Here is a 24,021-nt window from a genome sequence, read left to right on the forward strand (position 1 = left end):
ATCGCAAAGTATGAGGGAATTATAATGCAAAAATACAAAATAAGTAAATACAGAAGCACTCTCGTTGTGGAATAAGCGGAGTCGGAGCTCTTTAAAGGAAACACCTTGGTGTTACATCTTAAATGCAGATATATTTAATGCGTTATAGCTTTATTAAAGTTAAAATAATACAGAAGCAGATCATGTAAATAACTACAAACTCCGAAACTGTCATTTCTCTGTGCGGTCAGCACCACTTCTATGAGTTGCGCGAATGTCCCGATCTAAGGGGGAGAGATTGAAACTGCACCCGGCTGATGCACGCTCTGTCGTGGGGATGCTCGTCCCTCGAGCGTGCACGCTTGCTGCAGCTAGATTATAACGTGATGACTCACGACTTATAGAATCATCATATATGTGTCACTGTGCATTTCTTATCGTGAAGAAAATTGGCAATATGCAGCTTTATTATTTATTAATCAGAGAGAGTTTTTTTTTTTTTTGTGAGTTAAAGATGGATTGAAGTGAAAAATAAAAAAGGTGAGACAGTGTAGTTTTCGCCCCATTATACACTGCAACAAAATAAGTTTTTGATTTGTTTCTGTTTTAGCTTGTTTTCCAATATAAATATTTAAAACTCCTGTAAAACAACATACATTTTGTTTAGCAGCTACGAATACTGCAGAAGAAAAAATTGTTATCTGAGAATGTTGAATATAATATAAAAAATACAAATATTTTAAAATATCTATAAGTCCTTTAAAAAAAGATACATTCACCTGAGAAGCAGCATATAAGATATTTAGACTTGCTTTTAGAGAATAGATCTTGAATATCGTTTTGGATTTCCACTCGCAGCCACACCGCTGTTCCCCCGTCAATGCCAATGTCCATGACCATGGAGGTCATTCCCTCGTCACTGTCTGTGCTCACGGCCATGGAGACTGTTACCCTGCCACTGCCTGTGCTCACAGCCACAAAGACTGTTCCCCTGTCGTGGCCAATCCCTGAAACGTCCATGGCTCCGCCCTCTGAGCCGCTCCCTCCTGACCCTGTCCCTGCCCTGTGGCCGCCTCCCAGGCCTCCTGACCCTGTCCCTGTGGTCACCCCCCAGGCCGCCAGACCCTGCTCCCTTCTTGGAGCCGCCACCCAAACCACCGGTCCCCGCTCCCTTCCTGGAGCCACTTCTCTGGCCACTGGCTCCGCCCTGGTCTCCTGCTCCACGCCCTGTCTCGCCAGGCCATGCCTCAAGGACCCCACCCCACCAGCTCCCTATTGAAATCTATTGTTAGTTTTGTTTATGTTTGGGCGATGGGAGCCGCCCCTTGTGGGGGGGTATGTCATGTTTAAATGTGTTTTTGTTGTGTTTTGTTTTCATGCCTTTTATTTTGTAATTAGTTTACTTCCTGTCCCTGTTTCTGGTCATGTGTCCCTGTCATGTGATTTCCTGTTCCCCTCATTTGTTCCTGTCATTGGCTGTGTCTCGTTTGGAAGGCTGCGTTCTCCGAAGATCACATTTGTCAGCCACATACGTCATCGAGGCTGTCTCGTTTCAGAAAAGGGAGTAGGACACTACGAATGCAGCCTTCGAATGCGACCTTCTTTCAAGGGAATTCGGAGGATGGAAGAGGTGTATCCTTCGTGGGCACTCACAACCCACAGTTCTCTACTTCAACGGAAATGTCTAAAAAAAATTACACCGATTTGCCCGTAAATATGATGTTCATACGCAAGGAATGTTAATTCCCAAGTTGAAGTACATAAGTAGATGGGTGCAGAGTATATAATATGTATAATTGATATATAATTAAAATAAAGTATTAGACTAAAAGTACACCTGTAAAATCTATTTTCTTTTCTCTTTACATCATTATAACTCTCCTAAAATGTACCTCATACATTCCCTTCTCACTCAAAGCACTAGCGCTTGTTAAAGAGTGGCGTGCTGTCATAGCAACCATGTTACGTTCCATTCCCGTGTGTCCTATGAAGGTCGTCTTGTTTAAACGAGGCTTGTTTAAAGGAGGACGCTCAGTATACTGCAGCCTTCAAAGGACGCGTCCTATCTAGCATGCAGCCTTCGAAACGAGACACAGCTATTGTGAGTATCTAGTTTCATGTGTCTTAACTTATTATCAGTTCTTTTTTATTGGTTCCTGTTTATTAGTCTTATGTTCATTACTTTAGTCTCGTCATTGGTTGTCAATGTCATGTGGCTACCCATGTCCATGTATTTAAGCCCTCATGTTTGCCATTGTCTTTTGTCAGGTATTGTGGTTGTGTAACGCTCTGTAGCTCTTGTTCATGGTCTTGTTATTGTTAATGTTCTTATTCATAGCTCTCATTTCATGTTCTCGTTCATGGTTTCATTTCATAGTTTATTCAAGTTGAAGTCAAGTTAAGTCTAGTCTTTATATTTTGTTTCATGTTTTGGATTTCCACGTCTTGAACCCAAGTGCAGTTTATTTACTTCACATCATCTCGTCTTCATCTTGCTCCTGTTTGTCTGCCTACAACGTTAGAGCCGAATAGTCGTTCTAATCGTTAGATTAATCGATTATCAAAATAATCGTTAGTTGCAGCCCTATTCTACATACACCATGATGGTGTGATTTAATTTAGTATAACATGACAACAAGCACTTTTAATTTGCTTTTCTCCTTGTTTCATCCCAACCTATAATGTCAGTGATTGGCGGGAAAGCACGAAGGCACATTCAGCTGACATCTCACCAGCACCAGAGAAACGGTATGTTATGTATGCTTATTTGTTGAATATTGCTAAATCTATGTCTTTAGAAGCGACATGATAGGTGTGGGTAAGAAACAGATCAGTATTTATGTCGCCCCCCCCCCCACACACACACACACACTTTTTCACTTTTGTGATTTGTGATGAAAAGGATTTAAATATTGATCTATTTCTCACCCAAAGTGATTACATTTATGTGAATGTTTTTTTTATTATTTTTTTTTTCAAAGGTCTGCCCACCATTCACCTGCATTGTATGGACCTACAGAGCTGAAATATTCTTCTAAAAATCTTTGTTTGTGTTCAGCAGAAGAAAGAAAGTCATACATCTGGGATGGCATGAGGGTGAGTAAATGATGAGAGAATTGTCATTTTTTGGTGAACTATTCCTTTAAGCTCAATTGAAAGCATTTGTGGCATAATATTGATTACCACAAAAATTATATTGACTCGTCTCTCCTTTTTTTTTAAACAAGGGGAAAAAAAGAAGAGAAAAAATGAGGTTACAGTGAGTGTTTTAATGAACTCAAAAATGTATACAAGTTATATATCTTGTAAAGTTTATTAACAGTAATTCATTAACAGTAATTAAACAACTGACACATTCGTACTAAACATAGCCTAAATGTATTAAACTACACTGAACTAAGAATATTTTAAGAGGAAAATGCCAAACCTTGCATTTCTTAAGTGTTTTAATTTAAATTATATTTAAACAGTAAGCTCCATACACATTATTTGGAGTCCTTCACCTGCGTTTTGCGGTATTAATGTTAACGATTAATCAATTAATTGATCATTAATTTCCACAACGATTGATTATGAAAATGTCTGACCATTGACATCTCTAATCACAATTACGGCATTTCATTTAGTAAAAAATTTTCATTCAGGTAGTAAAATAAAATGTGTTACTTGCTGTGTCGGAGTTGTGCAGTTGGCAAATGCCAACTCTCATCTAATATTCCCTCACCATCACTGACACGTGACACAACAAGCACTAACATCCCCATCTAATGCTGCCAATGGCTGACAAGTTGAGGGGAGCTGATTTTGAGCACAGGAAGCCATTTTGTTCCAGCTCTGTGTAATGAGACAGATCTGTGAGGCTCTGGAGCAATGAGTGTAGAGGGGGGATGTGCTCTCACTCACACACACACACACACACACAAACACACACACACACACACACACACACACACACACACACACACACACACACACACACACACGTTGGTGCGGCTATCCTTATGAGGACTCTCCATAGATATAATGATTTTTATTTTGTACGAACTATAGATTCTATCCCCTAACCCTACCCCTAAACCTAACCCTCACAAAACTTTCTGCATTTTTACATTTTCAAAAAAACTTCGTTTAGTATGTGTGCTTTTTTATTTTATTTTTTGTTTTTTTTAAGCTATTTGAATTATGGGGACACTAGAAATGTCCTCAAACCACATTTATAGCATAATACCCTTGTAATTACCAGTTTGTAACCTAAAAAAATGTCCTCGTAAACCACCCAAACCCACACACACACATGCAAAACACTCTGTCTGCACAGGCATTGCCAATCCAGCAGGGAAACGGTGCAGCTTCTCTTGACTTGACAGGCACACCCTACCCTTGCTCTTGGCTCCTGTGGCCGTTGTGCAACTTGAAACAGGCTAGCTTTGTGAGGTTGCTATTTTAGCTCTGCTTGAAGTTATTTCCTTCTAATCAAGGGGCCTTGTGACTTTCTGCATGAGGTTACAAAGCACATGCTGATATTGAGTGCCTATGAATGAGAGGAGGAGTGGGTGGATGTAGCTTTTAGCACCAGCAGAGATTTTCAGGATTTTTTTATCATGTAAATATCTTATTTTTAAAAGCTTCGGTATGGGTTGTTATCCTGCTCAAACAAAGTTATAAAATAAGCCATTAAAAGCAAGCAATCTATGCTCCGCAACCATGGATTTACTAAAGTAATATTGTAGTTACCATGTTTTTTGGCAGAAGCCATATTTTTAATGCAATTAATCATGTTATTACTATAGTAATATTGTGTTAACATAGTAACCATGCTTTAGTGGTTACTATAAAATACCATGGTGATACTATGGTTACTGTATTAAAACCATGGTTAATTTTTGTAAGAGAAGGTTAAGATTAGGTTTAAGGGTAGAGAATGGTGTGGGGTGTCTGTGGGACTTTAAATAAACACTGCAGTGATGCCCTGTTAGTATTTAATTAAGGGGGCAAATAGTATTGGACTTAGTTCAAAGAAGATGTTGCTATTTACACTTAGTGCAAATAGCCTCTGCCTTTATTATTATTATTAAGATATCCTGTTGTCTTCTTAATCTCATATAGCATTTCATGTTTCTAGGATACAGTAATATTTTGACAGAAGTTCATGTTATTAAGGCACATCGGGGGCGGATTTAGGCATGGGCAACATGGGCAGTTGCCCAGGGCGGCATGTGGGGGGGAGGCATGAGGCAACTTTGGGGCGTTCTCATTTACAATCGCCGCCGCCGCCATGGGGGTGGGATGAAGCGGGTTTCGCCCAGGACGCCATACAAGCTAGCACATATTACTTAAAATCTTAGATTCTGTTATTATGACGTAATTATTTGACATTAATAGTAATTTATGAACTAAAAGGTGTACTAAATAGCTGCAGTTGAATCGCAAATAAAAAAAAAAAAGCAAACAAATGTGTCCCCACTTAAGATATACTTAACTGAGGTGGAGATGCAATCTTTGTTTATTAAAATATAAAGTTGCATTCAAGCGGATTAGAACACAGGACCTTTTATACAAGGAGTGAATTAGTTACCACTTGACCACCCAGTCATACTCTTAATAGTTGAGCTGATTGATGTACTTCTCCAGTGACCAACTATATCTTATGACCAAAAGTAGCAGACGTAGAGCAAAAGTTTATTTTAGAGCTTGAACTGATCATCAAAACTGACTGTTCATCAAAACAGAAAATGTAAAATAATCTTTTACGAGCGCTCCTCGTTGCTGTGCGACTTCAAATTAATGCAGTGTAAGAATCTCGCGAGATTGACGAGAGAGGGATCCCTTCTAGACACGACCCGTAGCATTCTTTCTTCTCTGCTCCCTCTTTCCCGCCTCCCTCCACAAAAAAGGAAAGCAATCAGACAGGACACATGTCTGTGGAAATTTCCATGACTACGCTCATAAAAATGCACCCTTGCTAGTTAATTTTAAATAAATGTTATGTGCGAGATTTTGGCTTGTTTATCGGTGGGGTTGCCAGAGAGCCTTTCGTGGCGGGCTCTTGTGCTGAGATAAAAATCTGAAGAAACTGCTTGCCTTGTGTTTATGGCACCAAAACAAGCCCCACACTGGTCCAAACTTGCCTTGATACCTTTCATCTAAAACCCTGTTTTTAATCTTTATCGCATGGAGGAAGAGGACAGACATTACGTGCCTTGTAATAGTGATTATCTTTCCATAAAGAACATGAAGTTTGGTAGAGGCTACTTGGAAATTCCTGTACATGATCGAACATATGGACTCTATTAAAACAGTATTTAAGTGAGCCAGAGACTAACTTGTGAGAGAGATGGAGAGAAAGACTGGGTCAGAAACAAGGGTGCCTTGTCTAGCGGTGTAAATTAGTCCTCTCTGTTTAGGTGCTGGCGCACACTGGTCTCCACATTAAAGTCAACACAGGCTGTCAGAGCTTCCAGAGGAGTGAAGTGTAATCTTCTCAGTGCATTCTTGACCACACTTAGATAGATATGGATTTACATTACTGGACCCACAGGTCTGGCATTATATTAACCTTACAAACCAGGATCTCCATAGTTAATTTTGCTGCAGATTTGGACTGTGTCAAAAGGATAAAAAATACAGCTTTGTAATGTGCCCTGTCATTCTTAAAAGGATGGTTCATCCAAAAATAACATGTTTTACACAAAAGGAGATGTTAGGAATAATGTTAGCTTCAGTCACCATTAACTTCCACTTTATAGAAAAAAGATGCATTGAAAGTGAATGGTGACTGAGCCTAAGATTCCTCCTAACATCTCCTTTTGTGTTCCAAGGAAGAAAGTCATATTTAGCTTGGATTTAGATTGGAACAACATGAGAGTGGTAATGATGACATAATTCTCAATTTTGGGCAAACTATCCATTTAACTGTTTTACACAACATGGCTCATAAGTTATATGGCCAGTTTACAGTCTCCTGTTGCGATTGATCAGACCACAAAGTTCAAAATTGCATCTACTGATTTGAGAGCAAAACTTGGTTTAAGCACTCTGGCAGGACCAGGGTTGCTAGAAATTTGTATGAATATTTCGTCCCACCTCTCCTTGCTGCAAAAAGAACACTGATGTCCAACAATCAACATTTTTCATCAGACAACTAAAGCTTTTTGGTACAAAACAAATATACAGAATGAATTATGCATGTGACTGATTGTGCAACTCATCTCCTCTGACATAAATTAGTTAGGAGAAATGTTTAAGAACAGCTGCCAAAAATGTCTATGCATGTCTGAGGATATAATATTTGATTTCAAATGCCCTCAGCATTTGAAAAATGTTGACAATTCAGAAAACTTAAATTTTTGTTTGGTGAAAGTTTTTCCCATTACCAAAACAAACCTTATATTATTTCCTGTCATTGGCGCAAATGAGTAACTAACCCTAAAATGGTTTTCAGAACATGGTAGAGGATAGAAAACAAAGAGAAGTTTTTCTCAAAGAAAGTCATGTCGGTTTGGAACAACACGAGGGTAAGTAAATGATGACATAATTCTCATTTTTGGATGATTATCCCTTTAAACCACAAAAGTTAAACTACCATAATGTTTTATTCAAGCAAAGCTTTAACTCGTTTCTCTATGCAAAATACTTTTAAGAAGTGCCAACAAGGGCTGATGTCACATGACAAGGAAGGTGTTTGGGACAACTATAAAAACCATTGAAAGAGGCTAATCAGGTCACAGTAATGTCCAGGAAGTCAATGCTCAGAGTTAAATATCTGGTACAGCTGCGTGCCATTACAGGCACAAATAAACTTCTACAACATTTCAACAAATATCTCCATACAGTAATGCTATGGTTCCTCTTTCTTCTGATTTATTTAACATGCTCAAACCTTTCCAGTTGAAATAAACACACCATGGATATACAGCATACAATGCAACATATGACCTAAGTAGCTCCAGATTACTGGAGCATGAGTGATGTGAAATGTTCCAGGTAGGCCTCACGCTTTCATTCCCACAGAAGCTCTCCATGCAGAAGTAATTAGAGCTCTTACCTGGGCAAGCACAGCCTCCAACAGACATCTTCTCACATGTTTGGCACTGCTCTTAATGAAATGGTGTTGTTCAGTCCACGCACAGTTAGCATGGGCTTCTTCTGAGAAATAGAAAAGGGCAGAAAGGGGTGGGGAGTGAGCAGAGGGAGGGCACACAAAATAAAAATCTAGAAACAAGAGCTCAGTGCGAAGCAGGAAGTAGGAATTATACTCCTGCTTGACTCTGCTACCAGGTTCATTAATATGCAAATTGCAATCCATGTGGGAGGGAGAAAATATGAGAGTGAGAGAGAGTGTGTGTCTGTGTGTGTGACACTGAGGAGATGATCAGAGAGAGGGAGGGAGGAAGCAAAAGCCAACATTGTGAAAGTGACCTGTGAGGCAGATTTTAGAGCACACTGGTCATGTAATACTGTTTTTTTTTTTTTTGTTTTGTTTTGTTTTTCAGTAGATGTATTGCCCATTTTTGCCTTGTGCTGCTAACGGAGATAAACAGATACAGTCAGAGCCCTGAGGCATGGAGTCATTACCGCCTAGTGGAGCTACGACACACTGCATACACACACACACACACACACACACACACACACAGCCTGCCCTCCTGACGGTCCCTGGGGTCTGCTGCACAGCTTACCCCTGCAAGAGTGAGACACGCACTCTATCTGCTGCATGACTGATCTCTTTTCTTCTCCTTTTACTGCCATTCTTCTCCTCTCTGCTTGCTCTGTGCACTTCAGAAACCTCTACATTGTTCTACATTATTTTATCTCTCTCAAAAAAAAAACAAACAAACAAAAAAAAAAAAAGTACCAGATGGAAATACAGTGGTTCTGAATGAGTAGCATATTAATATGCCATGGTATTTATGCACAATGTTTTGTTGAGATTGACTTTACTGTTTTGTTTTTTTTTTTTTTTTACACCCTAATGATGTACATGTAAAGATAATAATAGTAATTTTTAAATTAAACTCTTATTTTCCTTTCAAATTATTTGAATGAGTTCCTCTGACCTAATCAAAACCCAGTAAGCAGATATTGTGCTTGTATAAAGTACAAGTTAAGCTCAATGGACAGCATTTGTAGAATTACCAAAAAAAAAATAATAATTTCGATTCGTCCCTTGTTTATTTTACAAAAAAATTTGGTTTCAGCAAGGCACTTACAATGAAGGTAAATCGGGCCAGACCATAAACACTGAAATACAAACTGTTTCAAAAGTTTAGCCAAAAGATGTAAACATTACAGGTGTTGACTTGATTTTAGTGTGATAAAAACTGTTCTACTACCTGAATTTAGTATGAGAAAATCACTTACAGGGTTTATGATCGGTATGTCATCATGGCAAATAAGTTGTAATTTTGGATATAATTTTACACAGATAATGTTTGTAAGCAATTTTATCACACTAAATTGTTAACACGTATTAGAAATAGATCTTGTGGCTAATCTTTTGAAACAGTCTGTATTTTAATGTTTATGGACTGGCCCCATTCACTTCCATTGTAAGTGCCTTACTGTAACTGTGATTTTTTAATTTATTTTTTTATAAACAAGGGTCGAGTGAAAGTTATTCAATCAATATTAATCAACATTAAGCCACAAATGCTTTCAACTGAGCTTAATTTGTATTGAACCCAGAACATTCCTTTAAAGTAGCCCAGAGCCCAACATAACATGAGGATTACATGGTATTCCATGGTATTTCTAAGAATACAATTGTATTTCCATTGTACGTATACAAAAAAACATGGTAACACCTTTTTGCAAGTGTAGTAACGTCCATTAATAAGTGCAGACAAGAAAATGGTTGTGTTAATGGTTACAGACAGTTTAGATTAAAAATGCAAAACCTACCTGGAGTATTAGGACATTGGAGAAACAGCCTAGTAAGGAGAATGCTAGGGGTGTCTAATTTCTTTAAGAAACCAGCCTTTAAAACAGCAATCAGCAATTCAGCAATCCATGGGACACAGAAACCAATAAGTCCCCTTGAATGTAGACGTTATTGCCTATAACTTTAGCAGTATAAAGAAATCTACAGATGGGCTTGTACCTTCCTCTCTCCTTGTGTTGGCTGCTCAAAGCCAAAGACTCATTGGCTTTCTCTTAGTTCCGGAGGACATAGAGAGTTCCCTGTCCACATGGCACCCGCTCTGTGTCAGCCCTGCCATTGATCCAACACCTCCCTTGTATTCCCTGGTTCTCCCTTCTCAAAGCCTCTTCCTCCAGTGGGCTGTGTTTCTAACTACCAAATCTCACACACCACTGGTCCTTTACATCCCCTGTCAAGCCTTCTGACAACTCCAGAGGGGGGAGTGAGCACTCAAAGGTTGAGAACAACCTCTTATTTTCACAGACTCCATATCCAGCATGTCTAGGGGAACAGACCACCGCTTTCTTCAGATCCCTGTTGTTACATGTCACCTGTCACTCAAACTCACTATGCTGACACAGAGACAACACTTGCCATGTAAGTCATCCCTATTCCATATAAGCACGAATGATCAGGCAATCAAATGCAAAATCACACACACACAAAAAAAGGAATATTTGATATTCAATACAAGTTAAGCTCAATCGACAGCATTTGCGGCATAGTATTGATTACCACAAAAATAAATAAATAAATAAATAAATAAATTTACTCATCCTTTTCTTAAAAAAAGCAAAAATCGTAGTTACAGTTTGGCACTTACAATGGAGTGAATGGAGCCATTTTTTGGAGAGTTTAAAGACAGAAATGTGAAGCTTGTAATTTTATAAAAGCACTTACATTAATTCTTCTGTTAAAACTCATGTAATATTTATGTCTAAATCATAATTTTTATAGTCATTTTAGGGTTTGTTGATGTTACCTTGTCATGGTAACAAAGTTGTAAAATTGGCTATAACTTCACACAGTAAAGGTTAGTATGATATTTTATCACACTAGAATCATGCTATCACGCTTATTGTTAATGTCTTGTGGCTATACTTTTGAATCAATGCGTATTTTAACGTTTACGGATTGGCCCCCATTGACTTCCATTGAGCCTCATTGGAACGCAGACTTTTGCTTTTTTTAAAGAAAAGGAGGTACAAAATAAATTTTTTTGGTAATCAACATTATGCCACAAATGCTGTCGATTGAGCTTAACTTGTATTGAACCCAAAATATTCCTTTTAATCAGTATTAAAAATCAGTAAAAACATGCGTAAAACTAGATCAATTTACCTGAGGAGCAAAATTGCGTAAGATATTTAAGGAATCTTCCAGGTTCAATACAATTTACTCAAGCTCAATCTACAGCATTTGTGGCATAATGTTGATTACCACAAAAAAATTATCTTGACTTTTTTCTTATTTATTTAAAAAAGCAAAAATTGCTGTTACAGTCAGGTACTGACAATGGAAGTGAATGGGGCCAGTTCATAAACATTAAAATACACACTGTTTAAAAAGTATAGCCACAAGACATAAACATTATACATGTAAACATGATTTTAATGTGACTTACTAACCTTATCTGTGCAAAGTTATATCAAATATTACAAATTCCTTGGCATGACAATGTATTGGCAGTAAACCCTGTAATCTGGTAAACGCCGAAACGGCAGTAAATATCTGATGTTATCACACTAAACCTATAATTTTTACGTCTTATGGCTAAACTTTTAAAACAGTGTGGCCCCATTTACTTCCATTGTAAGTGCCTTACTTTAACAGCAATTCCTTTGTGCGTGTGTGTGTAATAAAGAGTTGGATTTCTTATTTTTTAATGCTGTCAAATAAGCTTAACTTGTACTAAACCCAGAACATTCCTTTAAGTTTTTTATTCTTATCCCTATTCTTATTCTTATGTGTTTTGCATTTTTAAAGCATTAAATATTGTTAGATTTATGCTTAAAAATAATAATAATAATAATTATATATATATATATATATATATATATATATATATATGCCAGTGGGGTAAGACAAATAAACTTTCAGAAAAACAAGTCTTAATATCTTACGCAATTTTCTCCCTCAAGTAAATTAATCTTGGTATAAGGACGGTAAGCTATTTTACTGAAAAACGAGAGTAACATACTGATTTTTTTGTTTGTTTTTTGTTGTTGGTTTTTTTTGCAGTGCAGACACATTTTCAAGCTTGGACGCAGAAAACGAATCCTCAGCACTTGCTGAAGGTCCCCTCAGCTTTCTCTGTAATCATTTACTTTTGTGTGCCATTAATGAACTCATTTGATTTACTTTCCTCAGCCAAAGAAGAGCTGCAGTCCAAACACAGTGAGCAAAGAACAAAGAGAGCTGCTCCATGGAGGATAATTTCACATTGAGAGGTTTCTTCGTGATGCTCTTGAGGCTTTGAGGGAAATGGCTTTTTGTTTTCAGAGCCACAGATTGTCTTTGAAGCCTTGAGCCTCAGGAGATGCTCTACACCACAGACTGCACATTCAGGTCCCTCTCTCCCTCTCTCTCCATTTTTCAGTTACACGTTCTCACACTCTGACTCACAGCTTAGCTGAAAACAAAGATGATCCCACGGCAGTGTGAGACTATTGTTGAGGACTAGATGTTTACCTGCGTGTACTGACACACACTCACCTTCCCTCGCAGTCACAGCGATGTTCCTGCAGTCGTCGTACTGTCGAGATACAAACACAGAGAAGCAAGATCTATAATCAACTGCTAATCCAATTAACTACATGAAAACAATGCCACAAAATGCAGTCTTAAAAGGCATTTGCATCAACACATCACAATATCACAGTGCCAAGCAGCTTGACTTTGTCACAGTAAAATAGCTTCAGTTCAATCAAACCACATATAAATTAATGTAATCAAGTTAACATTGTTCCACATTGTTCAGTTCTAATTGCTCAGCACATTTTACCTCTTCAGAGTCTGCGCCGTTTGTGGCAGTTGAAGCTATGTGTATTGATGATCTAGAGCTGGGTCAATTAGCCCTAAAAAGCATGGACACACAGAGAGAGAGAGAGAGAAAGAGAGAGCAAAAGGAGGAGGCGGGAGAGAGTGCACAGATCCACTGGAATAAATATGACGTGGAGCCAGAGCAACTTCTCCAGCCCTCTGTACTCAGCGAGGGCACTGTCACCATGGCAACGGCAGAGCAGTGATAGCTCACCGGGGCACACAAGGCACGGCATTATTCTGTCTCTCACTCACTGGAAATTCACAGTTCCACTCAGACAGGCAGGCACGTAGGCAGGCAGGAGAACAGTCAGGCAGACAGGCACCTTGTTTTCAATTAGCTCTACTGGTTCTGAGCCCCACTATCCCAGTCACCTGTGACCTGCTACAAGGACAGACACTGCTTAATGCAAAGATTATTTGAGGTTATTTGGGAAGAGGTTCATATGGGTCACATATCATTATAGGAAAAAGGGATACTTGCAGACTCCATGTTAAAAAAGCAAAGAGTCTGTGTCAAATTGGCTGAAAGTCGAGGGTTTATATGGCATTGCCAAATGAGAGATTCATTAGTTTAGTTTTGGCAGAATGACAAAAGCAGCCACCTTCTTGCATGAAACTTCCAGTGGTCTACTGCCATTATTATAGATATAACTCAAATAGTTTGACCAAAGTTGAAATCAAGTACACTGGAAATTCTCTGCTAAAAACAATCAATCAAACAAACAAACAACTTAAACCAGCCTAAGATACGAAGCTGCCAGTTTATATGGTTTTAGAGAGATTTTGGGCACTTGTCACCTGGACAGGCTGGAACATCAGCTGGTTGACCAGCTAAAAACAAGGTTAGAGAGACCACATAAAACAGATAAGGAATAGTTCACCCAAAAATTAAAATTATCTCATCATTTACTCACTTTTTATGCCATCCCAGATGTGTATGACTTTCTTTCTTTTGCTGAACACAAATTAAGATTTCTAGAAGAGCATCTCATCTATGCAGGTCCATACAATGCAAGTGAATGGTGACCAGACCTTTAAAACTCCTAAAATCACAAAGGCCATTTAAAAGTAATCCACATGACTCCAGTGGTTTAATATACAGTATGTCTTCTGAAGCGATCCAATCACTTTGGGTGAGAAACAGATTCATATTTCAATCCTTTTATACTAGAAATCTCCACTTTCACTTTCAAAATGTGAAAGTGGAGATTTATAGTAAAAAGGAAATAAATATTGATCTGTTTCTCACCCACACCTATCATATTGCTTCTGAAGACAGATTTATCCACTAGAGCCATGTGGATTAATTTTATGTGGCCTTTATTTGATTTTTGGAGCTTGAAAGGTCTGGTCACCATTCATTTGCATTGTATGGACCTACAGAGCTGAAATTTTCTTCTAAAAATGTAAATTTGTGTTCTGCAGAAGGAAGTCATATACATCTGGGATGGCATGAAGGTGAGTAAATAATAAAATAATTGAAATGTTTGGGTGAACTATCCCTTTAAGCATTTTTTTTTTTCCCCCAGGGTTTTGCTTCAAGGCAAGTCAGTCCAGTCCAGTCGGAGGCCATCTTGGGAATGCTCCCAGGCAGCTTTTTTCTATGGATACAAGTAGTGTAAAAGTACAGCTCCTATCTACTTGAAAGAGGAAAGACCGAAATCTCCAAGATAGTTGGTCAAGATTACAATCAAATAACATTTCAAATCAGTAGTAAAATCTGACAACAATGATATAAAATGTGCTTCTTTAGCCCAGATCAGTAAAAAACAAAAAAAACAAAAAAAAAGATTTTTCAGGCTGGTCCAGCTAACGCACGTTCTCAAGTTAACCAACAGGCGATGTCTGTATCTAAAAGGTGACTGACTCTTTTACCTTCAAGGCAGAACATTTCTACACCCGCCTTGTTGGGTGTTCCAGTTTCTCCCATTCATTTTAATACACGTGGTCCTTCTCAGGATAAACAGTCTCTGCTGAGTCATTCCTAAGTGAATTAGATAGGGAAAATGTTAACATCCAGACAGTTCTCAAGAACTATAATAGGCTTCTTCTTAATTAGCTGTCAGGCAGTGTAAAAAACACTCCACCCAGTGGGCTGAGATGCAGTGTGTCAGAACTCATCGTGGATGATTCCTTCACTGTAATTTGCTTGCTTAGGAAAATACAGTATGTTTTATAAACAACAGTTCTGGCCAAAAAATATGATATTTTATTGTCCTTTGAGTAATGTCTGGTTCCTGCTAAAAGCAAAGCTGAGTAATGAGACAGGCAAAGAGGATGGAGGGGAATGTTGAGTGCCAAGTGATTCCATCCATGTGTTCCAGTCTTAACCAGTCTGAGCAGAAACTCCTCAGTGCAGCAGCTGCTACCGCTGTTCTAATGACGAGAGCCACACAATGGAAGGTGACCCACTTATTGTGCCACGTCCCTCAGCAATTCGCCGCCTCCAAAGACAGTCTGGCCCAATTTCGACAGTCCTCTTGTACACATTGTGTTTATTATGGGGTGGGAGGGTGTTTGATAGAATGCAGCCTTAAAATGATCTAGTGCAGATGCTGTGCCCACCCATAATAATAAGCCAACATAGCAATGTGATTAAGTCCACCTGGAAAGCAGAGGATTAATGTCTAGAGGTCTTCGCAGAAGATCTCCAGACAAGTTCATCAAAAGAAAAATATTGGCATGTTCCAAATTATTTTCCACCTAAATTTGGAACAAATATGGCAAATTTAGGACACACACCACTATGTGGAAGAAGGATATAGCTGCAGGCAGAGCTCCAAAAAGGGGAGGGAGTTCCAAACTGCCAGCAAATATATAGCAAGCAAAGATATAACTAACCCTTACCCTAACTGTGTGTGAAAGTGACTCCTTTTGGACTTGGCGCAACCCCCTTTTTTAAGTAACCCCGCCCTCTTTGGGAGATTCCACCCCCATTTGGAGATCTCTATACCTACTACTTGAAAATAATCTGCCCTACAGTGCCTTTAGCATCACATCCCTTTTGATCTCCGGCTAGTGGGATACTACATTTGAAAGAAAGAACACTTTTGGTCTCTGTACTGCTAAAGTTAGTTTTATGGTTTGAGTTAGTGTTATTATTACATATATAAGTAATTACTACTCAAATATATCCGGAAATTGGATGCGCTGTGCCTCTTACGTCACATCCATTTATCTGTTTCATTCATAAAATGTTTGCTCAGTAACACTGGATCTCCCATAATTGATGACACTATAAAACTATATATAAACTATATACACTGACTGAATTCTTTATTAGGAACACAATGGTCCTAATAAAGTTCCTGATGTGATCTTCTGCTCTTGTAGCCCACCCATCTCAAGGTTCGATGTGTTGTGCATTCTAAGATGCTATTCTGTGTACTACAATTGTACAGAGTGGTTATCTGAGTTACCATAGCCTTTCTGTCAGCTCGAACCAGTTTGGCTATTCTCTGTTGACCTCTCTTATCAACAAGGCATTTCCATCCAAAGAACTGTCACTCACTGGATGTTTTTTGTTTTTGGCACCATTCTGAGTAAACACTAGAGACTGTTGTGTGTTACAGAAATACTCAAACCAGCCTGCCTGGCACCAACAATCATGCCACAGTCGAAATCAATTAGAAAAGTTATCTTCTTAATGTGCTGACTCCAGCTCTGATTGTGGCAAATAGTGCAATTGTAAAGCTGCTTTTTAGACTGATCTGCCTCTGGCAACAGCAGCATATGCTGGACAATAGCTTGAGTAATTCAGTCAGCATGTTTGTATATAATTCAGAGCAGATATGAACTATCCTAAGCATGTGCACTTTATATATCATAAAAGCAAATAACAGTTAAATGTGGACTGAGGAAAATACTACATAAAAATGTTAAGATGCAAAATTTCCAAGCAAGTAGTATATGGACACTCACTGATCTAAATAAACATGAAGATGACAAATTCCCAGTCACTGCCACAATGAAATGAAAAGTCTCAGTAACACTGCATTATTTAGTCCTACTAGCACAGCACAACTATTTGTAAACAGCATCAAGAGTTATACATCTAATTAATCTAAGTACACTTCTGATGACTGAATTGATTGCTTCTGTCAACATTAGTTTCCAAGATACAGCATTTGATTTCATTGATAGAGAGGAGAGTTGGCAGGCAAAACAAACTGGATTTCCTACTGGTTGAAGCTGTGTAGCTGGTCGAAAAAAAGAGATGTAGACCAAACTATAGTATTACTTATATTTGAATAGTCTTGGCTTGTTCACAATCACAGTTAGTTCCAAACTTTTATGTCTTACGAATGTGAAAAGTTTAAAATAATTTTGCTTTAACATGCCAACATGCTTTAACGACATTGTTCATGTGTTGACAGTAACTAGGAGTAAAGGCAAGAGTAAGAAGAAAGATGTAAAATGGGCTTGCCAGAGCATCCATCTATGTATTCATGCAAAATCCACTGACAAGAATTCATAGACAAGTTTGTCTCTTTGCCAATAACAAAAGTTTAATACGTATGGATTAACAAATGTCAAAACTTTGTCATGTCAAATATGAGACTTACAACATTATTTTTTTATTATAAAGTCCTCTCAGGTAGTCCTGAGATTAAACTAAAAATAAGAAACTCTGCTTGAATCCATTCAGGAACAAGTTTGTTTGGAAAATAAACATAAATGTGAAGAAATCTTCAAGACTGTCATAAGGTTTTGGCCTTGAAACGAGCAGATGAATAAACATGATGCCTTTTCCGTGCTTCATTTTTGTTGTTTAGCTTGTTTAACTCTTGCTGTGAAGGAATTTGTATGAATTCACACTTTTCAAGGGAATCTTTAAGCCAAAGGTTTAGAATGCAAGATGTGTACAATTTCAGGCAGCCAATGACAATTTAACTCCAAAGATATAGGATCCTGTTCATTCCAGGAAGTAAGTAGAGGGAAATAAGGCCAGTCACACTCCATCTAGTCCATTTCTGTTGCATCAAGCTCTGCTAGAAATTTCTGGCACTTAGCGATGAGCACATTAATGGCCTCACTAACCAGGACATCAGGAGGGAGGATTCCTGTAGACTCAACTGAGACTGCAGAGAAAAGACATTGGGAAAATTGGACAATGCCATTCAGAAATCACCACCAAACAACAATGTCATGCAATACCCTTTGCTGTGAACACACATATGAAATGATCCCGAACTCTGCCAAGTTTCACCAAGTTCTTTAAGTCATCGTGCCGAAGTACTTCTCTGCTGCATGTGTCCAAACGACTGTTAACCACCTTTGCCACTTGCTTTCCTGAAATTCATTGTTAGTTTTAATACAACATCATCAAAATACCAAACATGTAAATAAACTGGAAGAACCCTACCATTGACATTCTCTAGTTCAATAACTCCAGTTGAGAAGCAGTGCTTTAACCTCTCAGCCTTTTCTCCCTCAATGGTCTGTAATAATGTGATTTCAGGAAGAAGTCTGTAACTTGCAGTGGCCACTGGAGAAAACTTTGCATGATCCTTGCCTGTGACGTGCAAATAAGTAGATGATAACAATCTCAAAACAGTTCTCTAGCTGACAAACCAAAGCCTCTTTTATTATTTTACCTATTCCTTTGACACAGTGCATGACTATATCAAGTTCCTGCCCTGGGCGGAGCTGTGCAAGCAAAATGTCCTCATGCACAGGACAAATCTTGGCATCTGCGAACACATCAGCCTGGTTTCCAACTGGGACCCATTTTATGTCACCAGAGTAGACTGAAAGCAAATACGAAAGTCTTTGTTGTTATAAATATTGTAACCACCACAGTGAAATCTAGAATGTTTCATCATTGTTTTGCAAAGCAATATATTTGCATATCTAACAGTATTCTGTTGGTTGTGTGTTACCATAGACTGATAAATCAGATGGTATTTGGCCATTTTGAGTTGATGAATACTGACAGATTACCGATAAAGTTTTGAGATGTTTTTAGTCAATTGAGTTACATTTAATTCCAGAATGTTAAAACATTTAATTCCAGCATGTATGTGTACATCTCAGTTGTTATAATTAAAGTGATGTAGCCTATATATATATATATATATCATACAATATATAACTTTAATATTATATATATATATATATATGCCTTGTTGATAAGAGAGGTCAACAGAGAATGGCCAGACTGGTTCTTCGATCTGACAAAGTATACGGTAACTCAGATAACCGCTCTGTACCATTGTGGTGAGAAGAATATCAACTCAGAATGCTGTTCTGTGATACGGGTTGGTGCTGTTTTGTGGGGGACCTACACAATATTAGGCAGGTGGTTTTAATGTTGTGGCTGATCAGTGTGTGTGTAGTATATATATATATATATATATATATATATATATATACACACACACACACACACACACACAGTTGTGCTCAAAAGTTTGCATACCCTGGCAGAAATTGTGAAATTTTGGCATTGCTTTTGAAAACAATACTTGTTGACCCCTCTCCAAACATAACACTTATAGTTGTGATCATAAAGCTCTATTTTGGTCTCATCACTCCAAATTACAGTGTGCCAGAAGCTGAGAGGCGTGTCATGGTGTTGTCGTGCATATTGTAACCGGGCTTTATGGCACTGGCTTCTTTCTGGCAACTCGACCATACAGCTCATTTTTGTTCAAGTATTGTCGTATTGTGCTCCTTGAAACAACCACACCGTCTTTTTCCAGAGCAGCCTGTATTTCTCCTGAGGTTACCTGTGGGTTTTTCTTTGTATCCTGAACAGTTCTTCTGGCAGTTTTGGCTGAAATCTTTCTTGGTCTACCTGACCTTGGCTTGGTATCAAGAGATCCCCGAATTTTCCACGTCTTAAGTAATTGAACAGTACTGACTGGCATTTTCAAGGCTTTGGATATATTTTTATATCCTTTTCCATCTTTATAAAGTTCCATTACCTTGTTACGCAGGTCTCTTGACAGTTCTTTTCTGCTCCCCATGGCTCAGTATCTAGCCTGCTCAATGCATCCACGTGAGAGCTAACAAACTCATTGGCTATTTATACACAGACACTAACTGAAATTTAAAAAGCCACAGGTGTGGGAAATTAAACTTTAATTGCCATTTAAACCTGTGTGTGTCACCTTGTGTGTCTGTAACAAGGCCAAACATTCAAGGGTATGTAAACTTTTGATCAGGGCCATTTGGGTGATTTCTGTTACCATTATGATTTAAAAAGGAGCCAAACAACTATGTGATAATAAATGGCTTCATATGATCACTATCCTTAAATAAAGGGCAGTTTTTTTGCATGACCAGTCATATTTTTAAAATCAGTGCCAAAATTTCACAATTTCTGCCAGGGTATGCAAACTTTTGAGCACAACTAATATATATATATATATGATTATGATATATATTTTTATATTTTATAATATAAATACTTTTTTAAACATCATGGAATCATTAAATAAACTGCACTTTACTCACCCATATGAATGAGATATAATTCCTTGGGATCTGAAGAGTCTTTAGGGGCTCGAGGATTCCTGGTGCATTTGACCTTTAGCTGAAGCTGGATTGTGTCAATTTCTGTGCCTTCCTCATCCTCTGATAAAAAGAAGAGACAGTTGTAATTTCACATCATTAATTTAACACAGTAATGCAGTAACAGGGACTACAAGGAAAATGTTTCTCAATCGGTTCTTTGGAGCAGAAATTTTATTTTTCAGTTCCAGTGTTCCGCTGCCTCTTTTCCAATTGGTAACCAGTTAGAACAAAAATAAAATGTTGAAAATGACAGTACTCTGTGTTAACGGTGGGTGATGTACCAGTTGCAGTGTTATGAGTTCTCAAGAAAAAAAAAGAAAAAAAAGAAAAAAAAAAAAAGGGACCTGGTCTGAAAAAAGCTCAAAATATGCGATTTGCCTCAACCAAAATAAGTGAAAATAAGCAATAAAAAAATTGTTCCCATGTGGGGGAATTATCAGCATAAAAATCATAACAAGCAATGTATACAGTAGCCTATATAAAATAACATCTTTTCAGTAAAATCTATTTTTTGTTAAACATATCCCCAAAAATATTTAAATATTTCAAGTATATTTCTAGCTCTCTAAAATCAATTAATAGCCTAAATTTTTCTCTCTCTCCTGCATACACACACACACACTGTATGGGCACTAAACGTCATCTTATACCGGCCAAATTATTTTAATAATTCAATTGTTTAATTATTTTATTTTAATTATTTGTTTTAATTACAGATCTGCTTCTGTCAAAACATGGCAGCATCAAATATGTGTTAATGTATCATATCTAACAATAATTCAGTGAAGGCTTGGAAACAACTGAGAAATGTACTATATACCTCAATATTTTTCCTTGCATCTGGATTAATCATACATATATATGTAGTAATTATATATAGTTGCCAAAAAGGTTTTCAGCATGTCACAGAAGGCCACATCCACAGTGTGCATTAAGGCAAAGAAATGTGTGATGCAGCAGTTTCCTTCAGAATCAAAGCACATGCTTATGGTATGTTCTACTAAAAAGAGTAAAGACCCATTTTTTGGGCAACAGGAAGTGGTGTAATTCCAAAAATTTACTGTGATAAACCATTTAGTCTTTGTTTTCATTAAAAAAAAAAATATTATTTTTTTATATCCCCTTTTCTCCCAATTTGGAATGCCCAATTCCCTCTACTTAGTAGGTCCTCGTGGTGATGCGGTTACTCACCTCAATCCGTGTGGTGGAGGACAAGGGCTCAGTTGCCTCCACTTCTGAGACAGTCAATCCGCGCATCTTATCACGTGGCTCGTTGTGCGTGACACCGCAGAGACTCACAGCATGTGGAGGCTCATGCTACTCTCCGCTATCCATGCACAACTTACCATGCTCCCCATTGAGAGCGAGAACCACTAAATCGCAACCACGAGGTGGTTACCCCATGTGACTCTACCCTCCCTAGCAACCGGGCCAATTTGGTTGCTTAGGAGACCTGGCTGGAGTCACTCAGCACGCCCTGGATTCGATCTCGCGATTCCAGGGGTGGTAGTCAGCGTCCCCCATTGGAACGAAATTAACCGGTAATTAACCAGTTACCAACGTGTAAAAATAACGTTTTCACTCCGGAACAATTGAAAGGGACTCATTCATTTTCGGTTTTCATTTTTGTTCCTTGAACCACTTTTAGTCCCTGTGCAGTGATCTCATAAGGGAAAACGACTATTTTGAAACTGCAGACAACATACATAAAGAATAATCAACAATTTAACAGCCTTATATTACTTAATTCAGTGCTGGTTATTATGTACAAGATAACAAACTTTTGTGAAAATGAACACCTTTAACTGTTAAACTGTGTTGCTCTAAAGCAAAAACATGCATTTTGTGTTTGCATAGTGTACTCACCCGCACTCCGGTACTCAAAAAGACGAGGATCTGCTTTAATGGGCACAAGACCAAGTCTATGGGCTAGGATCTCATCCTGAATTATGGACGTGTTGTTGTAAATGAACACTTTTTCAATTGCCATTGTTGGTACCTAAATTGAAAAAGCAGACAAGACAAAAAACAACTCAGATTTTATAAAAGCATTGTGTATCCCCAGCTCAAAAAATATAATGACTGTCCTCTCCTATTTTTAGAAAAGCTTATGGTTTAAAACAAGTGTATATTCAATTTTACGCTGTTTCAACAGTGTTTTGAGGGGTGATGTGATAATCTAAAATTCCCAGTTTTTGTTTTTTTTAAACCTCATATTAATCGAGAGACTACATGAAATATTTGTACTGTTAAAATGTTTTTGTTACAGGAGCATTTATGCTACACCAGTAAAGGCAAAAAGATTATACAAAGTCAAAAAGGAAACCCATAAAAGAAACAGTGACCAGTTAAAGGACCTAAGTCATACACTTCCCCAAACTTCATGTTTAATAATAATAAAAAGTTAATGGGCATATGTCAACCCATTATCTGAAGCTGACGGCATAGTACAGCTTCATCAAACATACCTCGGCAAGTAATATACGGCGAAAAGCATTTGCGATGGCAGCGTCTATTCCAACCATATCAAACTCCAAAGTGTTCTCGTCAGAATGAACAATATCAATCCTGAAATTCTGGAAGAGTAAAATTATACATATTCAGCACCAGCCAATTATGAAAATCCTGATTTAGCATCTAAAGTATTCACGGCAATGAATGTTATCCGTTAAATGTTATCCATATTATTATATCTGAACCTTTTTGAATTTTTCAAAGTCCCAAGTGTCATCGTAACCGGGGTAATTTCCAGGATAATCTGTAGAATGGACCTGTGTATGTTGGAATACAAGACATAATAGTTATATATAAGGCTGACAGAGAATACACTTTTAATAAACAATACATAAGTGGTTATTTAAATCAGATTAACTGCAAATGGCTGCAGTTTCTGTTCAAAGAAAACAAAATGACGTGTAAACGAGTATTACATAATGCTTAGGCTGATCATGGAAGAGCCAATAACATAAACCAACATTCAACACTATGTAATTTCGTCGCAGAGAGCATGACTTACATTTTTTACGCCAAATTCACCCAGTATTACCCTATCACGAATTTCATCCACGTTGTTCCTAGGCGCCGCCATCTTTGCTGTCATGCCTCACTTTCGCCAGTAGGGGACAGAAAAACATAAACTCAAAAACTTGTGGACATCGTTTTAAAGTCAGTATGGAACTGAGACCGTAGTGCTCTCCGGACGGTACTAGTTTCCCCTGAGGAGGTTAGGGAAATGTGTATTTCACAAACGTACTTTGTATCTCACACGTCTGTGTTTTTCTCACACAACCTATGTAAAAAAAATAAAAAATTCCAGAACAAATTACCTACTGTTTTTCGGCAACTCAAGGGTCCTCTGAGAAATCTAATCCAGTCCGAATGCGAATGCCATATTGCTGTAATGGAATTTTCACAACGCTTCACCTCATGTATTTTGATCTAAATGAACTACCGTTAAGATCGTATTTATATGCACGGTGTGCGTCAGTCTTCTGCGTGACTTTCAGTTTGGCTGTTGATTTTTTGCCATCCGACGAAAATAAAATAAAATAAAATAA

The 24,021-nt window shown here is 37.9% G+C and overlaps 2 protein-coding genes across 15 annotated transcripts in view; both read right to left on the reverse strand.

Annotated features, from left to right (window-relative positions):
- Positions 1-12,968, reverse strand: part of LOC127412119 (LIM domain-binding protein 1-A) — a 31,406-nt gene extending 18,438 nt beyond the window's left edge. For 5 of the 11 annotated variants that reach the window (XM_051648219.1, XM_051648213.1, XM_051648211.1 and 2 more), the window contains exon 1: positions 8,024-8,184. In XM_051648219.1, the coding sequence (XP_051504179.1) occupies positions 8,024-8,051 (28 nt within the window). In that variant the 5' untranslated portion in view covers positions 8,052-8,184. Of the gene's footprint in view, positions 1-8,023; positions 8,187-12,613; positions 12,654-12,902 lie in introns of those variants that run through there. The other 6 variants (XM_051648214.1, XM_051648212.1, XM_051648210.1 and 3 more) reach the window with 4 other exon arrangements.
- Positions 12,969-16,963: 3,995 nt separating this feature from the next.
- Positions 16,964-23,588, reverse strand: LOC127412270 (DNA-directed RNA polymerases I and III subunit RPAC1-like). 4 transcript variants are annotated; one of them, XR_007892400.1, is made up of 9 exons: positions 23,481-23,588; positions 23,164-23,235; positions 22,933-23,040; positions 22,331-22,463; positions 20,405-20,524; positions 18,541-18,693; positions 18,359-18,458; positions 18,101-18,235; positions 16,964-18,024 (listed from the first exon to the last, which is right to left on the reverse strand). XR_007892400.1 is itself a non-coding variant. In XM_051648501.1 (9 exons), exons 1-9 carry the CDS (start codon positions 23,562-23,564, stop codon positions 17,906-17,908), a joined length of 1,074 nt encoding a protein of 357 aa, XP_051504461.1. In that variant the 5' UTR covers positions 23,565-23,587; the 3' UTR covers positions 17,046-17,905. The 4 variants fall into 4 exon arrangements, 2 of the variants coding, with proteins under 2 accessions (XP_051504461.1, XP_051504462.1); XR_007892399.1 differs by having other exon boundaries at positions 17,011-18,024; positions 18,119-18,235; XM_051648501.1 differs by having other exon boundaries at positions 17,046-18,024; positions 18,309-18,458; positions 23,481-23,587.
- Positions 23,589-24,021: the final 433 nt, after the last annotated feature.

Source organism: Myxocyprinus asiaticus, chromosome 21 (assembly GCF_019703515.2).
Source record: "Myxocyprinus asiaticus isolate MX2 ecotype Aquarium Trade chromosome 21, UBuf_Myxa_2, whole genome shotgun sequence".
In the NCBI taxonomy this organism is placed as follows: domain Eukaryota; kingdom Metazoa; phylum Chordata; class Actinopteri; order Cypriniformes; family Catostomidae; genus Myxocyprinus; species Myxocyprinus asiaticus.